Consider the following 25736-nt stretch of genomic DNA (forward strand, 5'->3'; position numbering starts at 1 on the left):
TTATCTACCCTTTCCAAGAGTTGACCCCTCTCCACCCCTGTTTGTAGGCTCCCTTTAGGTACAGAAAGGCTGCAATGAGGTCATCCTACAGCTTTCTCTTCTCCAGGCTGAAATACATCAACAAGTAAAAGGTAGAAAATAAATTAAAAGAAAATGGCTTGCTTGAAGTATTACAAGTTAAGTAACAAAGGCTCTCAAGCCCTGAAATAAAATAAATCCCTTCTCAAGCTAAAACATATTGTTATCCTAGCTGAGAGAAGGGTGCAGCTTTTCCAAGGGTGGCTTCCCTTAATCCAAACACTGTTGACTCTCCCAGTCAGAACAGAGCATCTGTTATAACTCTTTATCAGATGTGGAAGAAGAGATAGAGATGATTGGTGCCTAAACAAAGAGGCTTCCTCTTTCCAAGGCAGACTGAGAGGCATAAAGAATTTTATCTGTTCTCAGGCACAAGCAACTCAAAGACAAATAGGTTCAAGGATCCTAAGTCTAAAGACTGAACAACCATCACATCCAAATTGATGCAATACTGGGAATGCCTGACTTGGACCACGGTGCCTCAGGAAGATTTCTGTTGAGTTCTGACAACTCCAAAATCCTCTCTTACAGGGAGAGATCAGAGAGTTGGACCCGTTAGTGTACAGCTGGCACAGGCAGAAATCTCCCTTTACGTCCAATTACAGATGCTCAAGCACACTGGTTAGAAATTGAGACTTTTCTCTAGTCTCACTAGAATCTCTCCTGTTAATGTTTCATACTTTAATTGCTCTTAAGGGTGGAACGTCTACCAAGTATCACCGTGTCTTCCTGCCTGCAGGGGTGAAAGAGGAAGCAGAACACTGAGAAAAGCACCCCTTCACAGCCCCCCACCCTTAAGTCAGTTCTCAAGAAAAACTACTGACAGATTAATGCTAACTGCTTGGAAAGGGCCGTGTGGGTGACTCGTTGTCTTCAAGTTCAAGCTTTTTCCTGCTGAAACCACCAATTATGCCAAATCTAACAATGGTTTTGCAATATGGAGAAGTGCCTCCCAGACTGAAATGACAAAGTCTTACTTTGGTTTTTGTCTTTGCACAGACAACAAAACAGTGAAGAGTAATGCTAAAGCAGCACGATCTCCAGAATGCACATTCACTGCATACCAGTGATAGAACATGCTATAAGACAAAAATTACCTTCAGTAATTCGGTTTTGTCATTATCGTCTTGATGTTGATAAATACACTGACAAATTTTAGCATATAATTTTTCAAAATAGAATATATCAGCCTCCTTTGTTAGATCAGTGACCATATCCAGCAGTTGCTGAGGAAAAAAAAATGGGAAAAATACAAGTTTAGAATAGCAGAAGATCCTTGGCTCTTCTGTTTTTGGAAGCTTAGCAGTAACATTAATAAGTAACAGTACTAGCAGGTTGTCAGTGGGCTGCTTTAAGGTAAAAGGGCTGGTTGAATTTTAACACTGAGGTGGAGAAACTGCCTCCTAAGACAATGCTTACCAGAAGTAAAAACAGCAACCTACAGAAATCTACAGCAGCTGTAGGTGTGGAAACACATCAATCACAGCCCATGGTAGGTTGATTTGTGCTATATATCCCTGCCGTTAACTGTGTAAATTGGCACTGGTTAACAACTGCCTCAATTGATAACTGTACATAAAGCAAAAATATGTCCTATTTCACAATTTAAACAAAGTTGAACTTAGACGTACTTTGAGCTCACAGTAATCCACCAGCACTACAATAGCTGACTCTGTCATAATGTCCATTGCTTTTTCAGCACTCGTGTGCCTCTGTTCTTCATTGAATTGAAAAGACCTTCTTCTCTTTGCAACGGGAAAAGAGGAGTCGGTTTTTTTGCGTTTTCTTTTTGACACCTCTACAAAGAAACAGTAGAAAAAGCAAACCAAAAGATTACGAAAATAACTCTTTCAAAATCCATCATCTTCATTTTACTTGACTTACAAGGAAACCAATCAAAGGAATTGAAGCACACACTCCCTACGTTCAGAAAAAAGTCCAATCTTTAATAGCGAACCAACCCCATTAAAAGTCAACTGCTTCATTTCATTCGCAAAATCATCATCTTCAAGATGTTACAGGCAGGCAACTCTTCCCTTCAATAGGAATTATTTCTAAAAAGCAAGGTAAGACACTTCATCTTACGACATGAACAACACAGACAAACAGCCACACAGCCTTTAAAGTTGCTATCACACTCCAGTCTTTGAAAGCTAAATACATATTAAGAAGAGTTTAATTAAAGAGACAACTTTAAGGCAACATTCAAAGGAGAAAAAAACCAGCCTGTAAAGACTGACACGCCATATGCTTTCTGGTTCTGTTAACCTTGTTACAAACAAACTTTGTGGTTTTGCCCAACAGAAAAGCCCACCGTGCTTCGTATTTACGTAAGATTGCACAAAATGTGAGTGAACTCGGTGGCAAGATTCCCACTCACTCCTGAGACCAGGAATCTTTACAACATGTCATGTGTTCCGATGGAAAGAAGCCAAAGTCTCTTCATGCCCTACTCAAAGGAGCAGGAAGAAATAATGACTGCTCCCTTTCCATCTCTATTTTTATAGCTCCTCACTTTTTCTTCACTTTCACCCTTCAGTTGGAAATAACAGTAAAGGGGTAGCAAGTATTTTAGCATTCTGGGGACAGAAGGGAGGAGAGAAGGAAGATGCTCTTTTGCATCATTGAAAACTAGCTGAGTATTCAGAAACCATGATACCAAGAATTAGCAATTTGGGAGCCACTCAATAATATCCTCACCTGCTTTCCTTCTTGAAGCGGGAGGTTTAGCAGCTTGAGTCAAGATCAAGTCCTCAAAAAAATGTTTCCTTTCATCCTCACTGGGAGATTGGATATTGAAAACTTCTCCAAAATCACTGTTAAACAATGTTTGTACCTAAAGCACGAAGAGAAAACTGTAGGATAAACCGGTAACGTTGTGACATTCACAACATCTAAGACCACTCACTTTGTACCGACTTCCCTCGCTGCCCTTTAATTTTAACCTGCATAGTAGCTAGAGAAGGAAGAGAAAGGATTCAGTTCAGTAGACCAGAGAGAGCTTTCTAATAAGTTTTTATTTCTGTATTTAAATAAGGTCTCAATTTGCACGCTTCTAACGTGCAGTCTATTTTTCTATCTTTACTATCAAGAGGTAGGGAAAGAATTTCAATATTATCTTAGAAGGAATTGATTTACCAGTATAAAAACTTCTGTGGAAACTTAAGCACTCCCAAAGCATTTCCTAACAAACACATCGAGGCAATACCGTCTTCCCCTTGAAGCACTGAGACAAAGCAATCAGAGTGAAAACAGCACATTTCCATTCTGAACACTTGAATGCAGACTCTTAGAAGTCTGCAAAGGATTCATCAGTAAGCACATGTACGCTTATTGAAGTGCAGTTAGAAATACAATAAAAGTTGGATTTCAAAGTTACTTAGAAAGAAGTTGGAACTCAGCTTCCGATTTGAATCTTTAGCCTTTACAAAGAAAGGGATGGATTTTTTTTCCTAGAAGTGTTGCAATCTTAACTTATTCTAAATTACATTTAATTACTAGCATTTCATCCACCCTACTATGCAATGGCAGTACATCACAAGAAATGTTCTCACTAAAAATATATTTTTGCTACCTCCATTGTAGGGACTGCACAGTCTGGACAAAGTAGATACCCAACTGCCTTGCAGTCACTCAAATTATTGTCTGAAGTAAATTTACCTTACCTGCTTGTGAGAAGGAGGGGAAATATTGGGTCAAAGTTGGTCATTTGACTCAAAAAACACTTGAGGCAAATGCTTTCAGCATTTTTATTCTAAGCAAATCTGAAGGGATTTGTTAGGGAGCCTAAATCACGACAGTATGCATTTTCAGAAAGCACAGTACTCCAATGCCTCAAGTGTTCCTCAAACAACAAGAAACTGAATGAAGAGTTAAGAGAAGCATTGACAGAAATACCTCAGCCGGGAGAGCAGTGTGACAGACATCTGATGTTGCAAGCAGCAAGACTGGAGCAAATGATGGAATGTTCTGAATTAGTGATAGAAAGGTAGCTTTCAGCGTAGCTCCAACACTGTCCCACCACAAATGGATGTGTGGGATATAAATTATGCTTGGTGCTGTCCTCTGAGCTTCTCGGATCAACTAGCAAAACAAAAGGTTGGATGAGACAACTCAACCATGTAGAATAGGCTGCTAATCCATAAGTCTACGTATCCATCCAACTATCCTAGGAAATGCATGTACACAAAGCCAAACCATCAAAACAAACTAACTAAAGAACCACTAAGAGGGCAAAATTGCTACTTTTGCTCCAATATACATCATTGCTACACAGACAGAATCAGACCTGAATCTGCCTTTATTCAAAACTTCTTAGGTACGAGAGAACTCCAAAAGAGCCTTGCAACTCAAGCAGTGCGGTGGCGTGCCAGAAGAACCAAGCCTAACCCCTCAGCAAGCTGTTTGAGTCTAGCTCAATTCCTACATGATTGTGGCTGCACCACTTCCAATTCAGAGCAGACACGTATCCAAGTCAGTCTGCAGCACAGTCTGAAGAAACAAAGGCTTAGGTGAAAAGATGAGGGCTGCACTGCAAAAGAATCCTAGTTTTAATTCATATTTTCTGGTACGTTTTTGTGAGGTCTTCAGCCTGAACAAATGGTTCTGTAACTCAGTTTCTCCTTAGCAAAGGATTCATCAGATCAGACAACAAGCTCAGGAAGCCCAACAAGCCACTGCCCACATATGGCACAGCACACAAGAGGACATGCATCTACCACATGGCAAGCATCCTTACACGACACATTTCTCTGGGCACTCTTTCATGCTATCAGCATTCAGGTTGCACCAGCTGCAAGATGGGAAGCGTATATCCAGGCAGTGACTTGACACCATGGTTCTATGGCCACAGACACAGCCATCACACAACAAAAAAGGAAACGTGGGACAAAGGAGTAACCAGTCACATATCATGCCTGTCCTTACTTGTACTGCTCTCAAATGCTTCTAAGAAAGAAGAAAAGTGACTCCCAACAACAGATTTTTCGCCTGAAAGCAAATTGGCTCTAGGATCTGTTTGTTTCTTCTAGTTAAGAAAAACCTCTCCACTGTACAAATGTAGGTGTTGTGATTTTTAAGGCACTTATTGCATGTACTGCAGCAGCACAAAACATAAGATGGACGTGTAACAAACATAGAAAACTATCAACAAAAAACCCAGACACTTCCCTGAAACATTGGTTGCCTTACAAATATAACAACAACAACAAAGGATACAGAACTGCAGAATATGCAGTCTGATGCAGAGCCATCTACTGGGAGCACAGTCTTAGAAGGTAATGAAAATTACTTTCTGAATCCTATTGAGATGAGCAGGATTTCCTGCCACAGAGAGAGGATTGTTAGCAGCATCTTTCAGATTCCTGAATTGCATTCTTACTGTTAAATTTGCAGTGAAAACTACGGCCATGTACAACATTCCTACTGTGTAGGACTAGATTAAAAGAAAAAAAAGGTGATTTTTCAGACATGAACAGAACAATAATGCCACTGCCACTAGCAATGAATTTTGCTCATCTTGCAACTCAATTGACTGTTTACATTAATTAATGAGATTGTGAGATTAAAGAGTAAAAAAAAAAAGATACCTGTGCACATGTCTCTTCAGGTGATGACGTGTTAACAAATAAAACTGACATGTCCAGAGTATGAACTGGAAACATTTCCAGAGAATGCAAAACAGCAGGTGCCAAGTGGGATGCCTGGCCATATCCTGCCTTTCCTGCTAACAGCAGATGTGGCCTGCAGGATGTAGGCTGCCAGTAAGCTTTCCTAGAAAAAGAATAGTTAAAAAAAAAAAAAAAAAAAAAAAAAAAAGATGTTCAAAGTATTTCTTTTCTATATATGCATATATTTACAGATGTCACTGTCAGCCAGACACTAACCTTCAGTAGGGCTCTCATTCAAGTTATTGAGTTTTGACTACCTCTGTCAAATTTAGCTGACATGGCCATAATTACTGGAGGAGGTAGGAAGAAATGAGCAGAGCAACGCTGTTAGAAAAGAGTGGGTGTGGGCACTGAAATACATTGGCCATATCTAATGGAGCACAGAGTTGGACTCCTTGAATTACAGCAGTATATTACATACAAACAAAATATTTCTTTATAGGGCAGAAAATGTTCTGAACAGCGCAGCAATAGGATTGAGAAGAAAAAAGTTTGATTTGGCTGCAATAACATCATCTAACATCTGAGCTGTGGGCTTGACTTCCACATGAGAACATTAACAGAAGTTAGTGGCTGAATGGTAGCAAAAACAGTTTTGAGTTCCTGCTACGTAATTTGCTACTGGTTTAACAGTCCTGGAAAACAATGGGCAAGAGGGCTGCACAAATCCACACAGGCTTTTAAAGCTGAGATGACAGATCGAGTTCCATGGTTTTGAGTATTCTAAATCAACATGCTCTAATAGCCTGAGGATCACTTGGCTTAGGTAAAGAAAGCTGATTTTTTCAGTTTTGAATTTGATCAGTTCTAGCAATGCATTTTATTAGAAGTTCAGTACCTTCATGCTTACTTCTTGCAAATAACTATCACCCCCTCAACACACACATTTGATTCTACTTCAACATCTACCACCCCCCATATTTGTAACAGCCAAAACTGCTGAAAAAGTAGAATTTAAATGCAATTGGAACAGACATTTACCTACTAAAATCAAGGAATTTTCCCTGTGGTCTGCAAATCGTTGTATCTGTTACATTCTCTTCTAAGATTGAGGGGGATTCATAATTTCTGCCAAATGCATCACCTTTTAAGAAAGGATTTAAATTGCCTGAAAGACAAAAGAGGCTTGTTATTTTTTCCTAAACGCTCTGTACCTCTTTCTCTTGCTCTTCAGCTTCAAAATCAATGTCAAAACCCCTTCTTCATTTCAGGTCACATGCTGACTGTTATTTCCCAGAGATCATCCTGCTACTGATCTATGGAGGCTGCACATCTCTGCAGTGCTGCTCCTTTAAGTTCCACAACATGTAGAAGGTATGTTTCTCAGTTGTTCATTCTTTTCCCCATAGAATAAATATAATTAGGAACAATTTGTGTAGTTCTGAAATAGCTAAAAAATCCAAGAAGGCTATTACTTCCTGGAGCAGGTTCTCACAGTGGAAACATGGAGATTAAGGATGTGGTGGCCACAGACCCCCTGGTCTAGGACTAATAAATCATGACAGTGACAAACCCATCTTCTATCTAATTAAGGATCCTTAAAGATAACTGAAGGAGAAAATAATGGAAGGAAGGCAACAGAACGGCAGGGCAATTACCAATCCCCTATCCTTTCTGCTTCTGTTTTACCAAAGCAAATGAAACTACCAGCTCTGCTGAGAGTAACACTAGTAGAACATTCTCCAGAAATCAGCACGTCACTCTAAAGGGATCTCCATTAACCAGGACTGGAACGAGCCTTACGCTTCAATACTTATCTCTGTCTCTACAAATGCTAAATATGTGAGCAACTGTTGGAAACAGGATGCTTTAGCAGAGAACGTGTACTGCTCTCCTATGTATCGAGCCCTTCAGTACTTCCATCTCACATTTCACTTTAGAATCCAGAATAAATGTATGCATTATATTCCAGTTACTCCCGTAATAAAAGCATGCACACACAAAGCATAAAATTCTATCACTGTTACATCTGAAGTGTTTGTGTACACTGACTGCACAAATCAGAAGCTTTTGCTTTGGCAAAATCTTGAAGAAGTGGATCCTGTTGTTATACCTTGCTGCTGGTCCTTCTTCAGCGCAAGCTCTGCATGAGGAAATACCCTTTGCAGGGCTTGTAAGATTCTCGAGAGCGTATTTCCTAGGAGTGGTGCCATAATAGGTGACAGTGCTTGGCCCGGTGATGGCACAGCCCTCCGTGACGCCGGAATGATTTTCTCCATAGCCATCACAAAATCTTCTGCGTTTATTTTAACAGAATTGATGTCCAGTTGCAATTTCTCATTACTGGAGTAGATCTTAGGATAGCGTCGGCGGAGGGCACAGAGAGCAGCCTCAGCACACAAAGATTTTATGTCAGCTCCACAGTACCCTAAATAAACAAAGAATTAAGTGTTACATCAGTCTCAGGCAAAACCACGAGCCAAAGTCCAGGTTTCCAAGATGCAACATTTAAAGAATTCGCAGTCCGAAAAACAAGTGGGTTAACAGAGAATTTAAGCTATTACTGCACAGCAGGGAAGTTTTGTTCTGTGACTGACTGCCTGGTATCCAAGGCCTGTGAAACAGTTTACTAATCCCAACTTTGTTGTGGGGCAAGATGCCTCAAACCCATTCAATGTTCTGAGACAACAATGACAACAACAACAACAGGGAAGCAGATGAAAGCAGCTAATTTTGACTGCTGCGAAGGCACGCCAGCTGCCTCATGGACTGGTTCTGCAGCACAGCACAGCAGCTTGGGTACCGCTGGGTACAAGATAAGACTCCTTGGAACTCAGTCACAGCCACTAACACGTTTTGTTTTCAGTCTTACCAACACATTCTGTAGCAAGCTCATCTATAAAGGTGTCCAACAGCTTAGGAGTCCAGTCACAGGTATGGATCTTGAAAATTTCTTTTCTAGCCTGGAAACAAAAAATTGTTGCATTTCATTTTGTCCTATGTTTTTCTAAAAACAGCAACAACAAAAGAAACAACACTCCCTCAAAAGCTTCATAATACTACAAACAGTTTGCTTGTCTGCTAAACGTTTGGTGCAGTTGACACGATACAGGGAAAGGATGCCATCCACAGGGACCTGGACAGGCTTAAAAGGTGGGCCCATGCCAACCTCATGAAGTTCAACAAGGCCAAGCACAGGGCCCTGCACCTGGGTTGGGGCAGTCCCAAGTACAAATACAGGCTGGGTGGAGAACGGCTTGAGAGCAGAGAAGGATTTGGGAGTGTTTGTTGATGAAAGACTCAACGTGAGCTCGCAATGCACACTTGCAGCCCAGAAGGCCATTTGTATACTGGCATGCATTGAAAGAAGTGCAACCAGCAGGTTGAGAGGGGTGACTCTGCCCCTCTGCTCTGCTTTTGTGAGACCCCACCTGGAGTATTGTGTCCAGTTCTGGGGCACCAACACAAGAAGGACATTCAGCTGCTGGAGCAAGTCCAGAGGGCCACAAAGACGATCAGAGGGCTAAAGCATCTCCTCTATGAGGACAGGCTGGGAGAACTGAGGCTTTTCAGCATAGAGAAGTCTCCAGGGAGATCTTTTAGCACCTGAAGAAGGTCTACAGGAAAGCTGGGGAGGGACTTTTTATAGGGAGAAGGAGTGACATGACAAGGGGAAATGGGTTTAATCTGGTCGAGCATGGATTTAGACTAGATAGTAGGAAGAAATTCTTCACTGTGAGGGTGGTGAGACACTGGAACAGGTTGCCCAGTGAGGTTGTGGATGCTCCCTCCCTGGAGATGTTTAATGCCAGGCTGGATGGGGTTTTGAGCAGCCTGGTTTAGAGGGAGGTGTCCCTGCCTATAGCAAGGGGATTGCAAGTAGATGATCTTTAGATCACTCCCAACCCAAACCATTCTATAAATTTACAGTTAATTTAACATGTTCATTTTCAAGCAGGAAATCTAACAATTCTAAGTTTACCTTTTTTTCTGAGAACCTGCAGTTAAAGAAAGGGCAATTCTAGCTTACATGAAAGTTTCCAAACTACGTGACCTAATGATCTTCAGCAAAAAAGCATAGAAAAGAAAAACTATCATGAAAAGCATTTTTTATTTTCCCCCTCCAAGAAATTTCTCTTAAATTTGGAAAATTTCATGGTGACAGTCCCATCAGTTCACTGCACTTGCTTTTCTGTCAGTTCATTCAAGTAAAGTAATTCTAGTACCACTCTTCAAGCTGCTGCAATTTCTGTAAAGAAAATAACTATGACTCAAACTGGACACCAGTTGTAACCTTGGTTAATCACTGCCACTGAACTAGAAGCTTCCCAAGACCTTCCCCTCTGCAGTGCACTTCACATCTTCACCCAAGCCTCTGTCAATATGAAGCAGTAAGAATGTCAGCTATTACAGGTAACTCCCAATTAGAACAATCTAATGAAGTACGCCTCCATCCACTCATAAGTGAATTACTGAGACCAAGAGCAGAATTTCAAGGTGAAAATGCCCAAGCAGATTAAGTAATTAAGCAAACAAAACAACTTTGGGAAAGCTCCAAATACATTCCATCACCAGTCATGATACAAGTTTTTATGCAAGCAAAAAGTAATTATTGAGGATGTACACCACTTCCTTCACCTTCAAGATGAGAGAACAATAGTTTAAAGCCAATTTGCATTTTCATTCCTTCTTAAAACATGCCAGTGACAAGCAACATCCTGTTTTTCTTGACTAGTCACAGTGAAACCAAAAATAATGTAGAGTGAACTACTTGTTGAAGTTGTCATCATATATATTCAGCAGCAGATTTGCTCTGCACAGTATGGAAGTGTCTCCAGATATCAGCCTTTCATCCAATCTGCACAACTTTTTGCTATGAAATCCGACTTTGTCACATTAGCATTAAGGTTGTATTTACTTTCTGACCTCTTTATTTGGGAGGCCAAAGAAGAATTCGCGGTCAAAGCGTCCAGGTCTTCGTAAGGCAGGATCGATGGCATCCAGTCGGTTGGTCGCACCGATGACAACCACCTCCCCTCTGCTGTCTAACCCATCCATGAGTGCCAGAAGCGTTGATACGATGGAGCTGATGGAAAAAATACAATTTTTATTCCCCGGTTCAGTAAGTTTTGATACAATCCACATGACTTAGTGTTGTGTTCAGCTTTGGGCACCTCAATACAGAAAGGACACTGAGCTTGCTGAAACAGGTCTAAAGAAAGCCAAGTAGGCTTGTGAAGGGCTTGGAGAACATGGCCTATGAGAAGCTAGTTAAAGAAACTGGGGCCATTTAGCCTGGGGAAGAGGAGGTGGAGTGGAGACCTTATGGCTCTTCTCAAATATCCGAAAGGTGATTGCAGTGAGTGGGGTTGGTCTCTTCTCACTGGTGGCAGGTGACAGGATGAGGGGAAATGGCCTCAGGTTGCACCAGGGGAGGTTTAGGTTGGATATCTTTACTGAAAGGGTTGTAAAGCGCTGGAATAGGCTCCCTAGGGAGGTGCTGAGTCTCCATCCCTGAACGTGTTTAAAAGCCATTTGAATGTGGTGCTCAGGGACTTGATTTTGCAATGGGTTGTTAGTTAGGGTAGTATAATTAGGTTGTGTTTGGACTTTATGATCTCAAAGGTCTTCTCCCACCTGAGCAATTCTTCCATTCTATTACTTTCTCCAGTGAGTACTCAAAAAAGGATGCAATTCTGTTGATGATGCTCATCAGTGACTCATTTTAAGACAGACAAAAATAGGTAAGGTAACACAGACCTTGTGCTAGTATTGAGCAAGTGAACTGTTTTCAACTGTTGTCTCAAATAATCTCAAGTTCAGGAGCACCGAGCTACAAGTTTTCAGGATAAATTAATGAGGAATACAAAGTGGTCAGCATCGCCCCTCCCACTCCCAGCAGATTCTACGTAGACATAGAAAACATAATACCTATGAATCTGGTCTTGCTTACTGGACCGGACAGGAGCAAGACCATCAATCTCATCGAGGAAAATAATTGAAGGCCTCATGCGATATGCCTAGAGTGAAAATCAGTAATACTGTAAGTGTAAAACAGCACTGTTTCAAGAGAAAACACATGAAAGACATTATGGTTGGCATGTCACTGCAACTAGATTTTTTAGAGTAACATCAGGGATCTCTACTTGTTGACTTGGAGTATCTGACATAAGTAACAGAAAGCATCAGTCTACATCAACCTACCGTGACCAGGTGACAGGAAACAAATCATTCCAGTAGTTGTTACAGCTATTTGGCAGCCATAAAGAACAAGCAGAACTTAATTCAATTACAGGTTGTGGAAGCAAGCCTCCTCTATGAATTTAAAGAACCCTGCTTTCAGACAGCATCTGTTTCCCTCTGATCTAAAGCCATCATCTCTTGCCTCTTGCAGCCTTCTCTGCGGCTGTTCTGGTGGGAGGAAATTTTGTTGCTTTGAAAGCTTTTCTCATTTTGATCTTTTCCCATTTCAAGTCTCTGATCCAAATTATGGAGGCACTGAAAAAGCAAACGCTGACATTCCGATTTCAGTGGGGAAAAAAGCCACCAACAACCCTAACGAAGTACCCAAAAGAGGATGCTCTTAATAATGTTAATCACAGAAAATCACAGTTTCAACTGGGAATGGAATATACTGCATATTTCAATCTTACCTGATCAAATAACAAACGAAGTTGCCTTTCAGACTCTCCAACCCATTTGCTGAGGCAGTCTGCACCTTTCCTCACAAAAAAAGCCACTCTCCTGTTCCCCTGGCTGCACTCATTCGCAAGGGCTCGTGCAACCAGGGTCTTTCCAGTTCCTGGTGGACCATAGAACAGACATCCTCTGCAATAAAAAACGATTCAGATAGGAAAAAAAAAAAACATTGTCAAGAGAAGCTATTACAACCATCATCCCTAGAACAAACAACTCCTCTTACCTAACCAAAACATTTCATGTACAAGACAGCACAAATAGTTAAAGTTGGGTTAAGGTCCTGGCAGGACCTGAAGTTTTGTGCTCCGACAAAATTTCCCAAGGCAACAAAATAAATGAATAATGCAGATACCTCAGATGTACACCTGCAGAAGAGCATGTACTGCCCCAAAAGGACCTTTCCAAAACTGCTAGCAGACAAACAGGGTATTAGAGCAAACTGGGCTCAAACAAGCAACTTCTGCCCAGAAGGAGTTAACAGATGAATCACCAGGTTGCTCTTTAGCAATACGCTCCACGCTCTCGCTTTCACACAAGCATGGATTTGATATCAAGACTTGTTAGTAAAGCACTTAATTCTCTCTTAAAAAACTTTAAGTTACAGGATTTGGCCTCATAGACCATCTTCTGCTGGAGAAAAATGAGGAAGTCTAATGCTGAATAGAAAATTTAAGAAAATAAACAGAAAAGGGTATTCTGCATTTTCAGATAAACATAACCATCAGCTAAGAAAGCACTAAACATGCTGCTGTTTGAATAAGAATTTCAGTGAATAAAGAAGTAAGGCTCTGGAAGGTTTTTTTTCCATTATTCTTCTTCTAAATAATACTTCCAAAGTTTCTGACAGGAAATAATCTGAACTTATGTTTCCATATACCAGGACTGAGTTTTGATTACTAAGAATATAAGGATAATCAATAAATCTAATAACCCAATTTCATAATTGACAAGATTAGCTACGTAAGAAATGGACAGCTTCTTACTTTATCCCAAGCACAACAAACACCACAACATTCTTGTTGTAACAAGCATTACAAGTGATGATACCTGAGGACTTCATAACAGGTGAGAAAGAGAAGCAGACTTCCAAGAACCAAATCACAAATGACTTCCATTAGACCATCTCCTCCTCCTTACAAACTGATCAAGCCAACTTGTACATAAAACTCAAAACAAAAAACACCCCAACCCAACTTTATAACACTAAGACACTTTGGAAATACATTCTCCTTTCACAGAATTTCCAACCTGCAGACAAGAAATTTTGACGCACGACAAGGCACTGCTTATGTTTGGAAGCTATATGGATGCACGCTCTGGACTCCATCCATTTTAAAGAAATTATTTTTTACTACTACTGAAACAACCCCTCACTGTTGCCAGAAGCAAGGAAACATTGATAACTTGGTTGAATATTCTCCTGAAAACAGTGAACTTACAATGAATAGTTTCTATCAGTTACCTTGGAGGCTGAATTTTGAATCTCTCAAACACCTCCGGATAAAGCAGCGGAAAAATGACCATTTCTTTTAAAGCTGCAATGTGGTCAGAAAGACCACCCACGGCATCAAATCGCACCTGAAGATCAATTCAACAGAACACACCTTGTTAACAAAGTTAGCAATTTGGATGAAGGTGTCACCAGAAGTTATGCATCAGCAACAAGGAAATGTTCTGGGCTGTTGCTGAAGTTGCCTGACAGAAACCCATCAAGCATAGCTGCAGGTGGCCCATTACTGAAAGCCTTCACAAACACTGACGCAGCAAATTAAACCACTCACCGAACTATCGATTTGCATGGGATCAACATCAGCCAGGCTTTTCCCAATTTTCACTCCATCCTTGTGATCTCCCTTCAGCTCATTCTCCTCAAGGTTTACTGGAAGACACCTGATTTCAATTAAGGACAAAGAAAAAGCTGCCTTATTTCAGACGTAGCTAGAATATTTGCTTTTATGACAAGTGAACACAGAAGATTTTATTAATTAACATAAACTTCTTAAAGAGCTGATATTCATTTGAGGTCACACACTTGTTAACCTCCATGAGTAAAGAACAGAAAATGGTCACTCCAGACATTCATCTGAGACAATGGGTTTTTTTGTTTGGTTTTGTTTTTTTAAGCATGTGTGAGCATCTGTGCCAGCCAAGATGGCACAAACCTGACTACAACTTCAGAACCAGCAACTCCACATATAGGAACAATGAACACATCTTCACTTTTGTGACGAAAAAACCCCAAAAATACACTAACTGCTTTCAAAGAGTTTTTGATTCTACATTTAAAAAAAAAATTACACTCCAAAGGGACACATTTCAGTGTAAATTAGCATTATGAAAGGCCTCCCACCAGTGGTCATTCCCAAGTAGTTTGCATATCAGAAAGCATACCAGTCTGAAAGACATCTGGCTGAAGACTTCTTTGTGTGTGTGTGCATTTATTAAGATAGTTGTGTAAGAAATGAAACCTTTGTCACTTCCTAGGTTTCTCTAATTGTTAGATATGGTGGCTTTCTCTCTGGACAAGCTACTGAGAATTGCAGAAGTAGGATTTTACTTAGAAAAAAAATAAGTAAGTGTTCCTCCCCCCATTCTCTCTTCACAATCAAACTGCTTATAAGTAATTAATTTCTAAAAACTCTGGTTTAAAATGTTTGGTTACAATCAACAGGTGTGATTAAATACAATCGCCACTTAGTAACTATCCAAGACTAGGAGGATAACTCTCCACAGTTAGGGAGGTGCTGTTTGCTCAAATAGATTCATCCCTCCCATGTTCTCTAAATACAGTCACCTTCTTTTGATCCTGTCAACGCTCTCCTCCTCATCAGATGAGGATGACAAGGAAGGGGAAGACAATGAGGAATCATCACTGTGGGCTGCACGTCTCAGTCTGCAAGCATTTAAACAAAAGGTTAGAAAACAAATAGAATTCTCTCAATATTTGACACTACTTGCTGTCTACTCTATCTCAAAACTCACTCTCCAAGATCCATTAACTTTCCAGTGCAGTGTGCTTTTTAACAATCTGATTTCAAAAGCATGTTACATTATCTTCCTCAGAACAGCAAAATTAATTTTTTTCCTCTAAAATGTTTTTATTTTACAAAGAAAGTTCATGAACAAACTGCTCATTTTGTCCAATCAACCTGGCACACTTACACATGTAGCTCTGATTATCCTCTCTGTGAAACATGACCCCTTTTCACTGATGTAAGTTAGGCTTCAAAAAACCCTTCCCTGACCATCTATTTTCAGGAATGCTGAACAAAACATTCCTAATGTGCCTATCAACAGCATCCTCTGTGCTTTAACTGCTTACAGAACCTAAGAAGCCTTCATCATTACTATGGCAATTTATCACTTCACGAGGAATTTTTCTTCTTGAAGGTAAGCTTCGTACAGAAACATTAAGTGATTTCAATAAGAAACCAGTAGTTGAGTGGTTAAAAATTCCACAAACTCTTTCATAAAGCCTTCCCTTCTAAGTCTAATGAACTTATCCTTCAACTTCATAATTTCACCTTGATGATCCTCAACAAAAAAATTTCAAGACGAAAGATTTCAGAGGGAGATTCTGGCTTCAGTTTCAGAACAAAAGAATTTCAATGACACAGCCTCAGGCATGGCCTCCATAACCATCAAATCAGTGACCCACAAATACTGTATTTTTAAAAATCCAGGAAATACCCACCTCCTCCTATCCAAAGATTGCTTTCCTTTATAGGCTTAGATTACCACGGCGAGAATCATAAGGTTACCCTGTAACCACCAACAAACTGAAAGCCCTTTAAAGCTGATGAAGTAACAGGACTGAAAACACTACAAAGAAATGTCAATTATCACTGGCTGTGCACCAACCTGTTAGGCCGTTTCCGTGGGCTGGGAAGGAGTATCTTGTGTTGTCTCGGTCCTGTTGAAGACAAAGTTTAAAAAAAAAAAAGAGGTAACATATCTGAGAGAGTAAAATAGGAAAAGATTCAGAAAGTGTCACGTTTCATCCATTTCTAATTCCAGAGGAAATTTCAAGTGTTTTGGTCTTGTTTTTCATCAGTGCACAGTAGAAATGCGAACACATCCCTGCCTTTAAGCAGACTTGAAAGCCATAGAAGCAAGACTATCAAGCCTGTTTCATTACAGTGAGGACGGTGAGGCAACGAAATAAGGTTGCCCAGAGCACACCAGTGGTTGGTGCCACATCCCTGGAGCCTCTCAAGGCGAGGCTGGATTAGGACTTAGGCAACTTGATCTAGCTGTGCATCTCCCTGTTCATTGCAGGGGAGCTGGACAAGATGACCTTTAAAGGTCCCATCCAACTCTAAGGACGATTACTATTATTTCAAGGACAGATGGGTCACCCTTGATTTTTAATTCTCTTCTTTATTCCCCTAACTTAAAAATCAGAAAGTTCTCAGATAGAAAGAATAGTACATTGAAGGAAAACTGGTCATATAAACTCTACATTACATATCAAAAGAAGCACCAGGAGTACAAAGCAGAAGAAATTCTGGAGCCTCACTGTAGCAGTCAGCAATAGTGCTGCAAATGCAATATAGCAGAGCAAATGAAAAAAGATCAGCAAGTGAGCCTTAGCATAGAAATATAATGTGCACAGGACACGTGCATCTGACAAGACCAGAATTTACTTGCAGAATGAAGGCACAGTATTAAACGCAATGACGGGTAACTAGATATCTATTTCACTTCTGTGCAAGAAATAAACTCTTCAAAGAAACCATGCACATAACCTACTTTCCAAAGGAGCTTGGTAGGGCACAACAGTTTTCCTCTGTCGGAGCTCATAACGCTTTTGATTATCTTCAGCACCACCATCTTCTTTACCCTCAATTTCTTCTGATGACGCTACTGCACCACAATGTGACATTAAGTTGTTAGGTATAGTTGCAAACAGTCCTAAAACCAGCATGCGCTACACAGCCGCCTGTAGCTTTTACTGTTACCATCACCTACATGATACAGCAGACCTGGAAAATCTTAAGACAAATTCATGCAACACATATTTCAGAAATTCCTAATCCAAAACAAGCATACAATATAGACATTGTTCAGTCCTCTCAGAAACTGTTAGGTGACTTGTCATCATACTGTTTAATAACAAAAGTCTGTCACCTTGCTTAGCTAAAATGCTGCTCCCATGAAAACAGCTACTTCAGAAAGTTGTTACTTGTTATTACCATCAAGTGTTTCCTGACAAAAAGTTTTAATAATCTACAGTGGTAAGAATAAACAATCTAGCTCCCAAGTTCCAGCTGTGCCCAGGCCCAGTCATCATTCATCTCAAATCCTTCCCTTGGTTTCCTCCCTGCCACTGCACATCCCTGATCTTCTCTGAGCTTCTGGTAGTTAGTGGCAAAGCTTTTCTCGGGTTCTGTCTCCACTCTTTTTCATTTAGAAAGTTCCCACAAGGATCATCTAACTTACTGCCTTCGTCACCATTTTCCTCTTAAAAACTTCAACTTTTCCCAGCACTTCCAAGTTAACGTGGTCTTTTGTGACTTAACCTCACTCATCTCTTTTCACACTGAGTAAGCTCCTTATTACAGGCCCCAAAGCAGCTTCCATAGACTACCTGCTAAAGTACAAAAACAGATAACACCAAGTTCTGCCCAGCTGATCTTCGCACTTGCGAGGAGATTCTCATACGCCTCTGGCAGCCTAGTTTACTTCCCAAAATTTCTTTCCATGCTGCTCAAAACCATGAAAAGGAGGCTTTTGGCTAGGACATAGTAAAGAAAAATTGAAAACAGAACTAACCTTCAAGCTCTTGTTGACTGTCAGCTACATCACCTCCTCCAATTTCCTTCTTTTCACAGGAATACATTTCAAGGTTTTCCTAATGAAAAGCAACAAGAAACATCAGTCACAAAAGTGCAGAAGAACGCATGTCTGCTGCCTACACAGTAACATTATCAGAGGACAATATACACACAAAAATACATTAACACACAGGAAGAGTGAACAGGATCATGATTATGACATCTACAGTTTGTAACAAAAATTTCTGTACTATGCCAGGGCGCACTTGAGGAGGTTAAACACTTACCTGGATACACAACTGCGTGTATTAGCCAATAACCCAACAGCGTGGCAGAATCAAGGAAAAAGAAACAACTTCTAGCAATACTAAGAAATAAAACCAAAACCACCACAACCAACACCAAAATAGCTCAGAGGCAGGTGAGAGATGTTACACCAGGTACTGCGGACACCTGCGTTGACGTTCTGCGCTCCTAGGCAACCTGCGCCTTGAGGAGGGGGATTGGAACTCTGACCTCCGGGGGTCCTTTCTAACCTCTACCACTCTGTAACTTGAGGGAAATACAAAGGAATTCAGAGCTAAACAAAAATCCAAAGGCAGATTTTAAACATCTTAATAGTCTATGTGCCTATAGTTCAAACGCACAGCAGACATTTGTAATCTAATAGAGAAAAACTAAGAGTAAATGCGGCATACAACTTTGACAGTGTTGAATTTAAAGGGCATCAAGATCCTGACAAGAAACACAGAAACCATCCATTGCCTTTTGTTAAATTTGCCAACTATAAGTGTTCTTGAACACGATGAGAAAGAAGATTAAGGAACGAAGCAAAAACAGCTAAGTTACACAAATGGGATGGAAAGCATCAGGTAATCTTTGTGAATTCAGTTCTCAACCAGAACTTTTAATAAGACATGGAGTAAAAACTCAAGCCCTGAAACAAGTATTTGTTTGACTGGATCTTGTTTCAAATGGATTTTTAACTCCATTCCAAAACCGTAAGCCAGTTCAGAAACTGTGTTATAAGACGTGAGGTAACACTAAGCTGTTAAAGTACATCTTCTGCAGAAGGTATTTCTTCCACTCTTAAAGGATGTCTGTAGTACCATACCAAAAGTTCTGATTAGAGAGCTAAAATGCACAATATTGCATTGCAGAAAATGTATCGTCCTTAACCAGTAATGAATTCTTTGGAAGAAACTGATTTCAGCTAAATTAAAATTACTACTAAATTACTGCCTATGCAAAATATTCAACTTATGCAAAAATGATAAAATAAGTGAGTATTTACTTCAGCATTGCTGAACACCCCAAAGTCTTCCAAGCCCTTTTTATGGCGTCAACGCATCTTCTCCATGTCATCCATCTTTTGCAACACTGCTTCTGCAGTACTAAGACGAAAAGTTGACGTGTAAGAATGCAGATAGGCAAGTACCCAAAAAAACTAAAATGGAACACAGCTTCAGTACAACATTTTAATATGGCATGCACAAGGCAGAAGTCACGGACACCAAGCTGAGTTCTTAAATATTAAGAAAAAAAATAGTATCAAATGTTTCTTTTTATTTATTTATTTTACACAGATTGAAGCACAAGTATTTGAGGATGTGCCAACATGCACTGTTTGCAGATCTTCCCTCTTGCTGAGCACAATTTAAAACATGTATATGAATGCAGGAGGAAAGTAAGAATTCTGAAGATCATAGCAGGACCATTATAGAGAAATTCTGATAGCATTACAACCACGCAGAGCAGCTTGAGTACTGTTAAAAACTACCAGTCATCTTGGCTTAACTGACACAAGCTGCTTATTCCTCCTGTAACTATAATCTCTGTTTCTTGTTTTGCCATAATTATATGTGCAGGAAAAATAATCCCTGCTGCTGTCACATTGTGCGAATCTTTTAGATAACAGTACCAACTTGAGCTCCAGAACCAGAGAAAAGCCACGGCTAAAAATGCAGAGTTGCTACATTATTTCACTTTGGCTCTATCAAACTTCTCTTAGCATCTTACCTGAGAGTTAAGTATAAAAGTTTGCTAGAAATGAAGACATCTGATACTAAGAAAACTATGGAAAACAGCATGTTAAATCTAAGGAAAATTGCAATGTAAAGCTACCATTTTTGGTCAGAAGACAACACAGAAAGGCACAGAACCCACATGCAAAAGGCACTAAGAGCATGAAGATTCCTCATCCCATACCTCTCTCTGTTGTCAAGAGAAAGACAAAGTCCATAGGCAGTACTGTGTCATGGCATAAAGCCTGCTAATAAGGCTCATTTAGCAGGTCAGCAAGGAAAGAACACTTACTTTGTTATAAGTGCATCAAAGAGAATAGACTGATTTGTAGCAGCGTAACGGCTTCGTTGGACCTCCAAATCCCCATTTTCTTCATGGATTTGTTTGACAGCTTTTGCATCAGCTCTCATTTTCAGTGTCCTTGTGACTGAAATACAGTAAATATGTGAAATATTTTGAGACAGTAAAGATGCGATTCCCCTTCTTTCATCATTGTTCTTCTAAAATGTAAAAGCAAGCAAACAGAAAACCTGAAGTGGATTTTTTTCTTTAAATACAGATTTAGAAGTTTTTGTCATGAGCACAGCACTCTGCTTAGTGCTTGTTTGGAACACAAAGTCTACTTAAAAGGATGACCTGTACAAAAACTTTATTACTGAAACGTCCAGTAGAGAAAACTACAAATACTTCTCCAAAGTGTTTTGCTCCATCCATCTAAAATGTATCTAAGTATCTCACAGCATTAAAAAAAATTGTTAAAAAAAGGCAATTGTTTAAAGAAAAGGCAAGCCTTTTCTTAGGATGCAAGTGCTTCATGACCCTGTGTAAGCATGGATCATTTTTGCTTTCTACATCATGACACAAGAGCTTAAGAACTGTTATGTAATAATATAAATAAGAACTACTTCAAGATATACATCCAAATGCTGGAAAACTCCAGCTCCTGCTTTCTTTGAAAGCCTGCCTAGCATTTAACATAGTACATCCTTTTTCACAAGTTTGTTACTTGCACTGCCATTGAAATATTGACCAGAGGACACTGGGAAGGTAACAGCTACACCACAGTCTTAGTATGATGACAGCTACGCCTTGATCTTAGTTTCATAGTTAGCACTGACAAGTGTGGACCTGCTAAATAACATGCTTTTACAATCAGCACATGAACAACAGCATGTGAAATGCTCCATTTCAGGCACTTGCTCTGCTTTAGCCAATAGCTGGTAGGACACTGCACAGATCTAGCGGATTTTGCCAGGTGTCAGAAAGTGATCTCTCTGCACCAAGTGCTGCTTCCTTCAGCTCTGCAGTTTGGTTCTAAGTCAAACCCATGAACGTCAGTGAAACCTTCCAACCATCAGTGGATTTGTGCATCTCCTGACCAAACTGCTCTTTAAATTAGATATACTGTAACACTGTAGTAGTCCCACCTATTTGCCAGAACAATTGTCCATTATTTTGTGTCCTGCAGACTACAGAAACCCCATGCAGAAGAGAAACCCGAGGTAAGGATCAGATTCCTCAATGCTTAAGAACTAGCTGGAATTCGTGCTGCATTCTATTAATTCCTTGAAAGCCCAGGAAGAATATCTTCCTATTTACATAAAGCCCATAGGAAATTCATTGTCTTTGAAACATATTAGTTTTGGCTGATGAGTTTCAAAAGTTCTGGGGCCAAGTGAAATAGACAAAGTGAACAATTCAAATAAGAATCCTAGTGAATTACAACTGCTTACCTTCCTTATGTTCTTCTTTTTTCAGGTCAGATTTTGTCTTTGTCAATTGCCTACATTAAGAGAGAATAAAGTAGGGAGAAAAAAGTTACTGTATCAGCCCCATTAAGAATTGGGAACTTCACCACCTTTATAATCAGTACACAAAGAAAAGCCTTTAACCTACATGCAGGATTCAGACCCCAAATCTGTCACGTAACACATGCTCACAGTTCTATACAAACATACACTTCCTAACGTGCTGTAATGCTATAATGGATAGAAAGTACAGCAATAATATCAGGATGGCAAATTCTTTGGCTACAGCAAATGAGAACAAGCCCCAACGCAGCAACTGTGGACACAAACATGAAGGAAATAAAGCTGCCTACCTCTGGAAAGCCTCAGGTACAAAGGGATCTCCAGTGAGTGCCAACCCTTCAATGAGGTCTGGGAAGGGCTGGATCCTGGTTCCACCCCTTCTGGTCACTCAGCTACACTGCACACAGCTGAGTCCCCCTGGGTTGGCCCTGCCTTCCCATCAGGAGCTCAATCACTGGTTCAGGCTGTGACTTAGCATTTCCACTACACGTGCTCATCTTGAAATCTCAAAATATGAACTATATCTCATGAACCAAAGCGGAAGAGAGACCTCCAAAAAGCTGGGAAAGGATGCATGGTTTTTGGACAAGCAGAAGACTTTCCTTCTGCCTCAAAGTACTGATAGTGGTATTAACATACCCAGAGAGCTCTACAGATTCTTACCTGTAGACTTATCATTACAAGACTCACTAGGTGTGCTTGCCCTCTTGCTTTCACTATACGCTGAACACAGATTAAGTGTATATAAATACAGTACCTTCCAAAGGGTCTCCTATTCACATTTTCACTCAATATTTCCATACTTGTCTCAAAGCTGGAATCTGAATGCACAGTGATGTTTTTTCTTATTGGTCTTAAACAGTATCCATGGAAACATTCCATTTTGCCAGAGGAAAATCTCTGTGAAAAGAAGGAAATAAGAATACGTTCATTGGAATCATATTTATTCATCTGAGAATGGATTCTGAAGAGCACAGCACAGCAGCTTGGGTACCGCTGGGTACAAGATAAGACTCCTTGGAACTCAGTCACAGCCACTAACACGTTTTGTTTTCAGTCTTACCAACACATTCTGTAGCAAGCTCATCTATAAAGGTGTCCAGCAGCTTAGGAGTCCAGTCACGGGTATGGATCTTGAAAATTTCTTTTCTAGCCTGGAAACAAAAAATTGTTGCATTTCATTTTGTCCTATGTTTTTCTAAAAACAGCAACAACAAAAGAAACAACACTCCCTCAAAAGCTTCATAATACTACAAACAGTTTGCTTATCTGCTAAACGTTTGGTGCAGTTGACACGATAGAGGGAAAGGATGCCATCCACAGGGACCTGGACAGGCTTAAAAGGTGGGCCCATGCCAACCTCATGAAGTTCAACAAGGCCAAGCACAGGGCCCTGCACCTGGGTTGGGGCAGTCCCAAGTACAAATACAGGCTGGGTGGAGAACGGCTTGAGAGCAGAGAAGGATTTGGGAGTGTTTGTTGATGAAGGACTCAACGTGAGCTCGCAATGCACACTTGCAGCCCAGAAGGCCATTTGTATACTGGCATGCATTGAAAGAAGTGCAACCAGCAGGTTGAGAGGGGTGACTCTGCCCCTCTGCTCTGCTTTTGTGAGACCCCACCTGGAGTATTGTGTCCAGTTCTGCGGCACCAACACAAGAAGGACATTGAGCTGCTGGAGCAAGTCCAGAGGGCCACAAAGACAATCAGAGGGCTAAAGCATCTCCTCTATGAGGACAGGCTGGGAGAACTGAGGCTTTTCAGCATAGAGAAGTCTCCAGGGAGATCTTTTAGCACCTGAAGAAGGTCTACAGGAAAGCTGGGGAGGGACTTTTTATAGGGAGAAGGAGTGACATGACAAGGGGAAATGGGTTTAATCTGGTAGAGCATAGATTTAGACTAGATAGTAGGAAGAAATTCTTCACTGTGAGGGTGGTGAGACACTGGAACAGGTTGCCCAGTGAGGTTGTGGATGCTCCCTCCCTGGAGATGTTTAATGCCAGGCTGGATGGGGTTTTGAGCAGCCTGGTTTAGAGGGAGGTGTCCCTGCCTATAGCAAGGGGATTGCAAGTAGATGATCTTTAGATCACTCCCAACCCAAACCATTCTATAGTTAATTTAACATGTTCATTTTCAAGCAGGAAATCTAATAATTCTAAGTTTATCTTTCTTTCTGAGAACCTGCAGTTAAAGAAAGGGCAATTCTAGCTTACATGAAAGTTTCCAAAATACGTGACCTAATGATCTTCAGCAAAAAAGCGTAGAAAAGAAAAACTATCATGAAAAGCATTTTTTATTTTCCCCCTCCAAGAAATTTCTCTTAAATTTGGAAAATTTCATGCTGACAGTCCCATCAGTTCACTGCACTTGCTTTTCTGTCAGTTCATTCAAGTAAAGTAATTCTAGTACCACTCTTCAAGCTGCTGCAATTTCTGTAAAGAAAATAACTATGACTCAAACTGGACACCAGTTGTAACCTTGGTTAATCACTGCCACTGAACTAGAAGCTTCCCAAGCCCTTCCCCTCTGCAGCGCACTTCACATCTTCACCCAAGCCTCTGTCAATATGAAGCAGTAAGAATGTCAGCTATTACAGGTAACTCCCAATTAGAACAATCTAATGAAGTACGCCTCCATCCACTCATAAGTGAATTACTGAGACCAAGAGCAGAATTTCAAGGTGAAAATGCCCAAGCAGATTAAGTAATTAAGCAAACAAAACAACTTTGGGAAAGCTCCAAATACATTCCATCACCAGTCATGATACAAGTTTTTATGCAAGCAAAAAGTAATTATTGAGGATGTACACCACTTCCTTCACCTTCAAGATGTGAGAACAATAGTTTAAAGCCAATTTACATTTTCATTCCTTCTTAAAACATGCCAGTGACAAGCAACATCCTGTTTTTCTTGACTAGTCACAGTGAAACCAAAAATAATGTAGAGTGAACTACTTGTTGAAGTTGTCATCATATATATTCAGCAGCAGATTTGCTCCGCACAGTATGGAAGTGTCTCCAGATATCAGCCTTTCATCCAATCTGCACAACTTTTTGCTATGAAATCCGACTTTGTCACATTAGCATTAAGGTTGTATTTACTTTCTGACCTCTTTATTGGGGAGGCCAAAGAAGAATTCGCGGTCAAAGCGTCCAGGTCTTCGTAAGGCAGGATCGATGGAATCCAGTCGGTTGGTCGCACCGATGACAACCACCTCCCCTCTGCTGTCTAACCCATCCATGAGTGCCAGAAGCGTTGATACGATGGAGCTGATGGAAAAAATACAATTTTTATTCCCCGGTTCAGTAAGTTTTGATACAATCCACATGACTTAGTGTTGCGTTCAGCTTTGGGCACCTCAATACAGAAAGGACACTGAGCTTGCTGAAACAGGTCTAAAGAAAGCCAAGTAGGCTTGTGAAGGGCTTGGAGAACGTGGCCTATGAGAAGCTAGTTAAAGAAACTGGGGCCATTTAGCCTGGGGAAGAGGAGGTGGAGTGGAGACCTTATGGCTCTTCTCAAATATCCGAAAGGTGATTGCAGAGAGTGGGGTTGGTCTCTTCTCACTGGTGGCAGGTGACAGGATGAGGGGAAATGGGCTCAGGTTGCACCAGGGGAGGTTTAGGTTGGATATCTTTACTGAAAGGGTTGTAAAGCGCTGGAATAGGCTCCCTAGGGAGGTGCTGAGTCTGCATCCCTGAACGTGTTTAAAAACCATTTGAATGTGGTGCTCAGGG

At 40.5% G+C, this 25736-nt stretch overlaps 1 protein-coding gene across 4 annotated transcripts in view; it reads right to left on the bottom strand.

Annotated features, from left to right (window-relative positions):
• Window positions 1-25736, bottom strand: part of LOC125691434 (ATPase family AAA domain-containing protein 2-like) — a 63990-nt gene that overhangs the window by 34682 nt on the left and 3572 nt on the right. The window contains exons 1-15 of one of the 4 annotated variants that reach the window (XM_048940823.1): window positions 22757-22813; window positions 21922-21971; window positions 20480-20615; window positions 19458-19557; window positions 18162-18240; window positions 17139-17252; window positions 16248-16299; window positions 15181-15279; window positions 14168-14276; window positions 13849-13964; window positions 12341-12515; window positions 11619-11707; window positions 10614-10773; window positions 8560-8650; window positions 7801-8115 (exon numbers count right to left, since the gene is read on the bottom strand). The exons of the other annotated variants lie outside the window; for them this stretch is intronic. Coding sequence (XP_048796780.1) covers window positions 7801-8115; window positions 8560-8650; window positions 10614-10773; window positions 11619-11707; window positions 12341-12515; window positions 13849-13964; window positions 14168-14276; window positions 15181-15279; window positions 16248-16299; window positions 17139-17252; window positions 18162-18228 — 1387 coding nt within the window. The 5' untranslated portion in view covers window positions 18229-18240; window positions 19458-19557; window positions 20480-20615; window positions 21922-21971; window positions 22757-22813. Of the gene's footprint in view, window positions 1-7800; window positions 8116-8559; window positions 8651-10613; window positions 10774-11618; window positions 11708-12340; window positions 12516-13848; window positions 13965-14167; window positions 14277-15180; window positions 15280-16247; window positions 16300-17138; window positions 17253-18161; window positions 18241-19457; window positions 19558-20479; window positions 20616-21921; window positions 21972-22756; window positions 22814-25736 lie in introns of those variants that run through there. 4 annotated transcript variants of the gene reach the window in all.

This window comes from Lagopus muta, chromosome 3 (assembly GCF_023343835.1).
Source record: "Lagopus muta isolate bLagMut1 chromosome 3, bLagMut1 primary, whole genome shotgun sequence".
In the NCBI taxonomy this organism is placed as follows: domain Eukaryota; kingdom Metazoa; phylum Chordata; class Aves; order Galliformes; family Phasianidae; genus Lagopus; species Lagopus muta.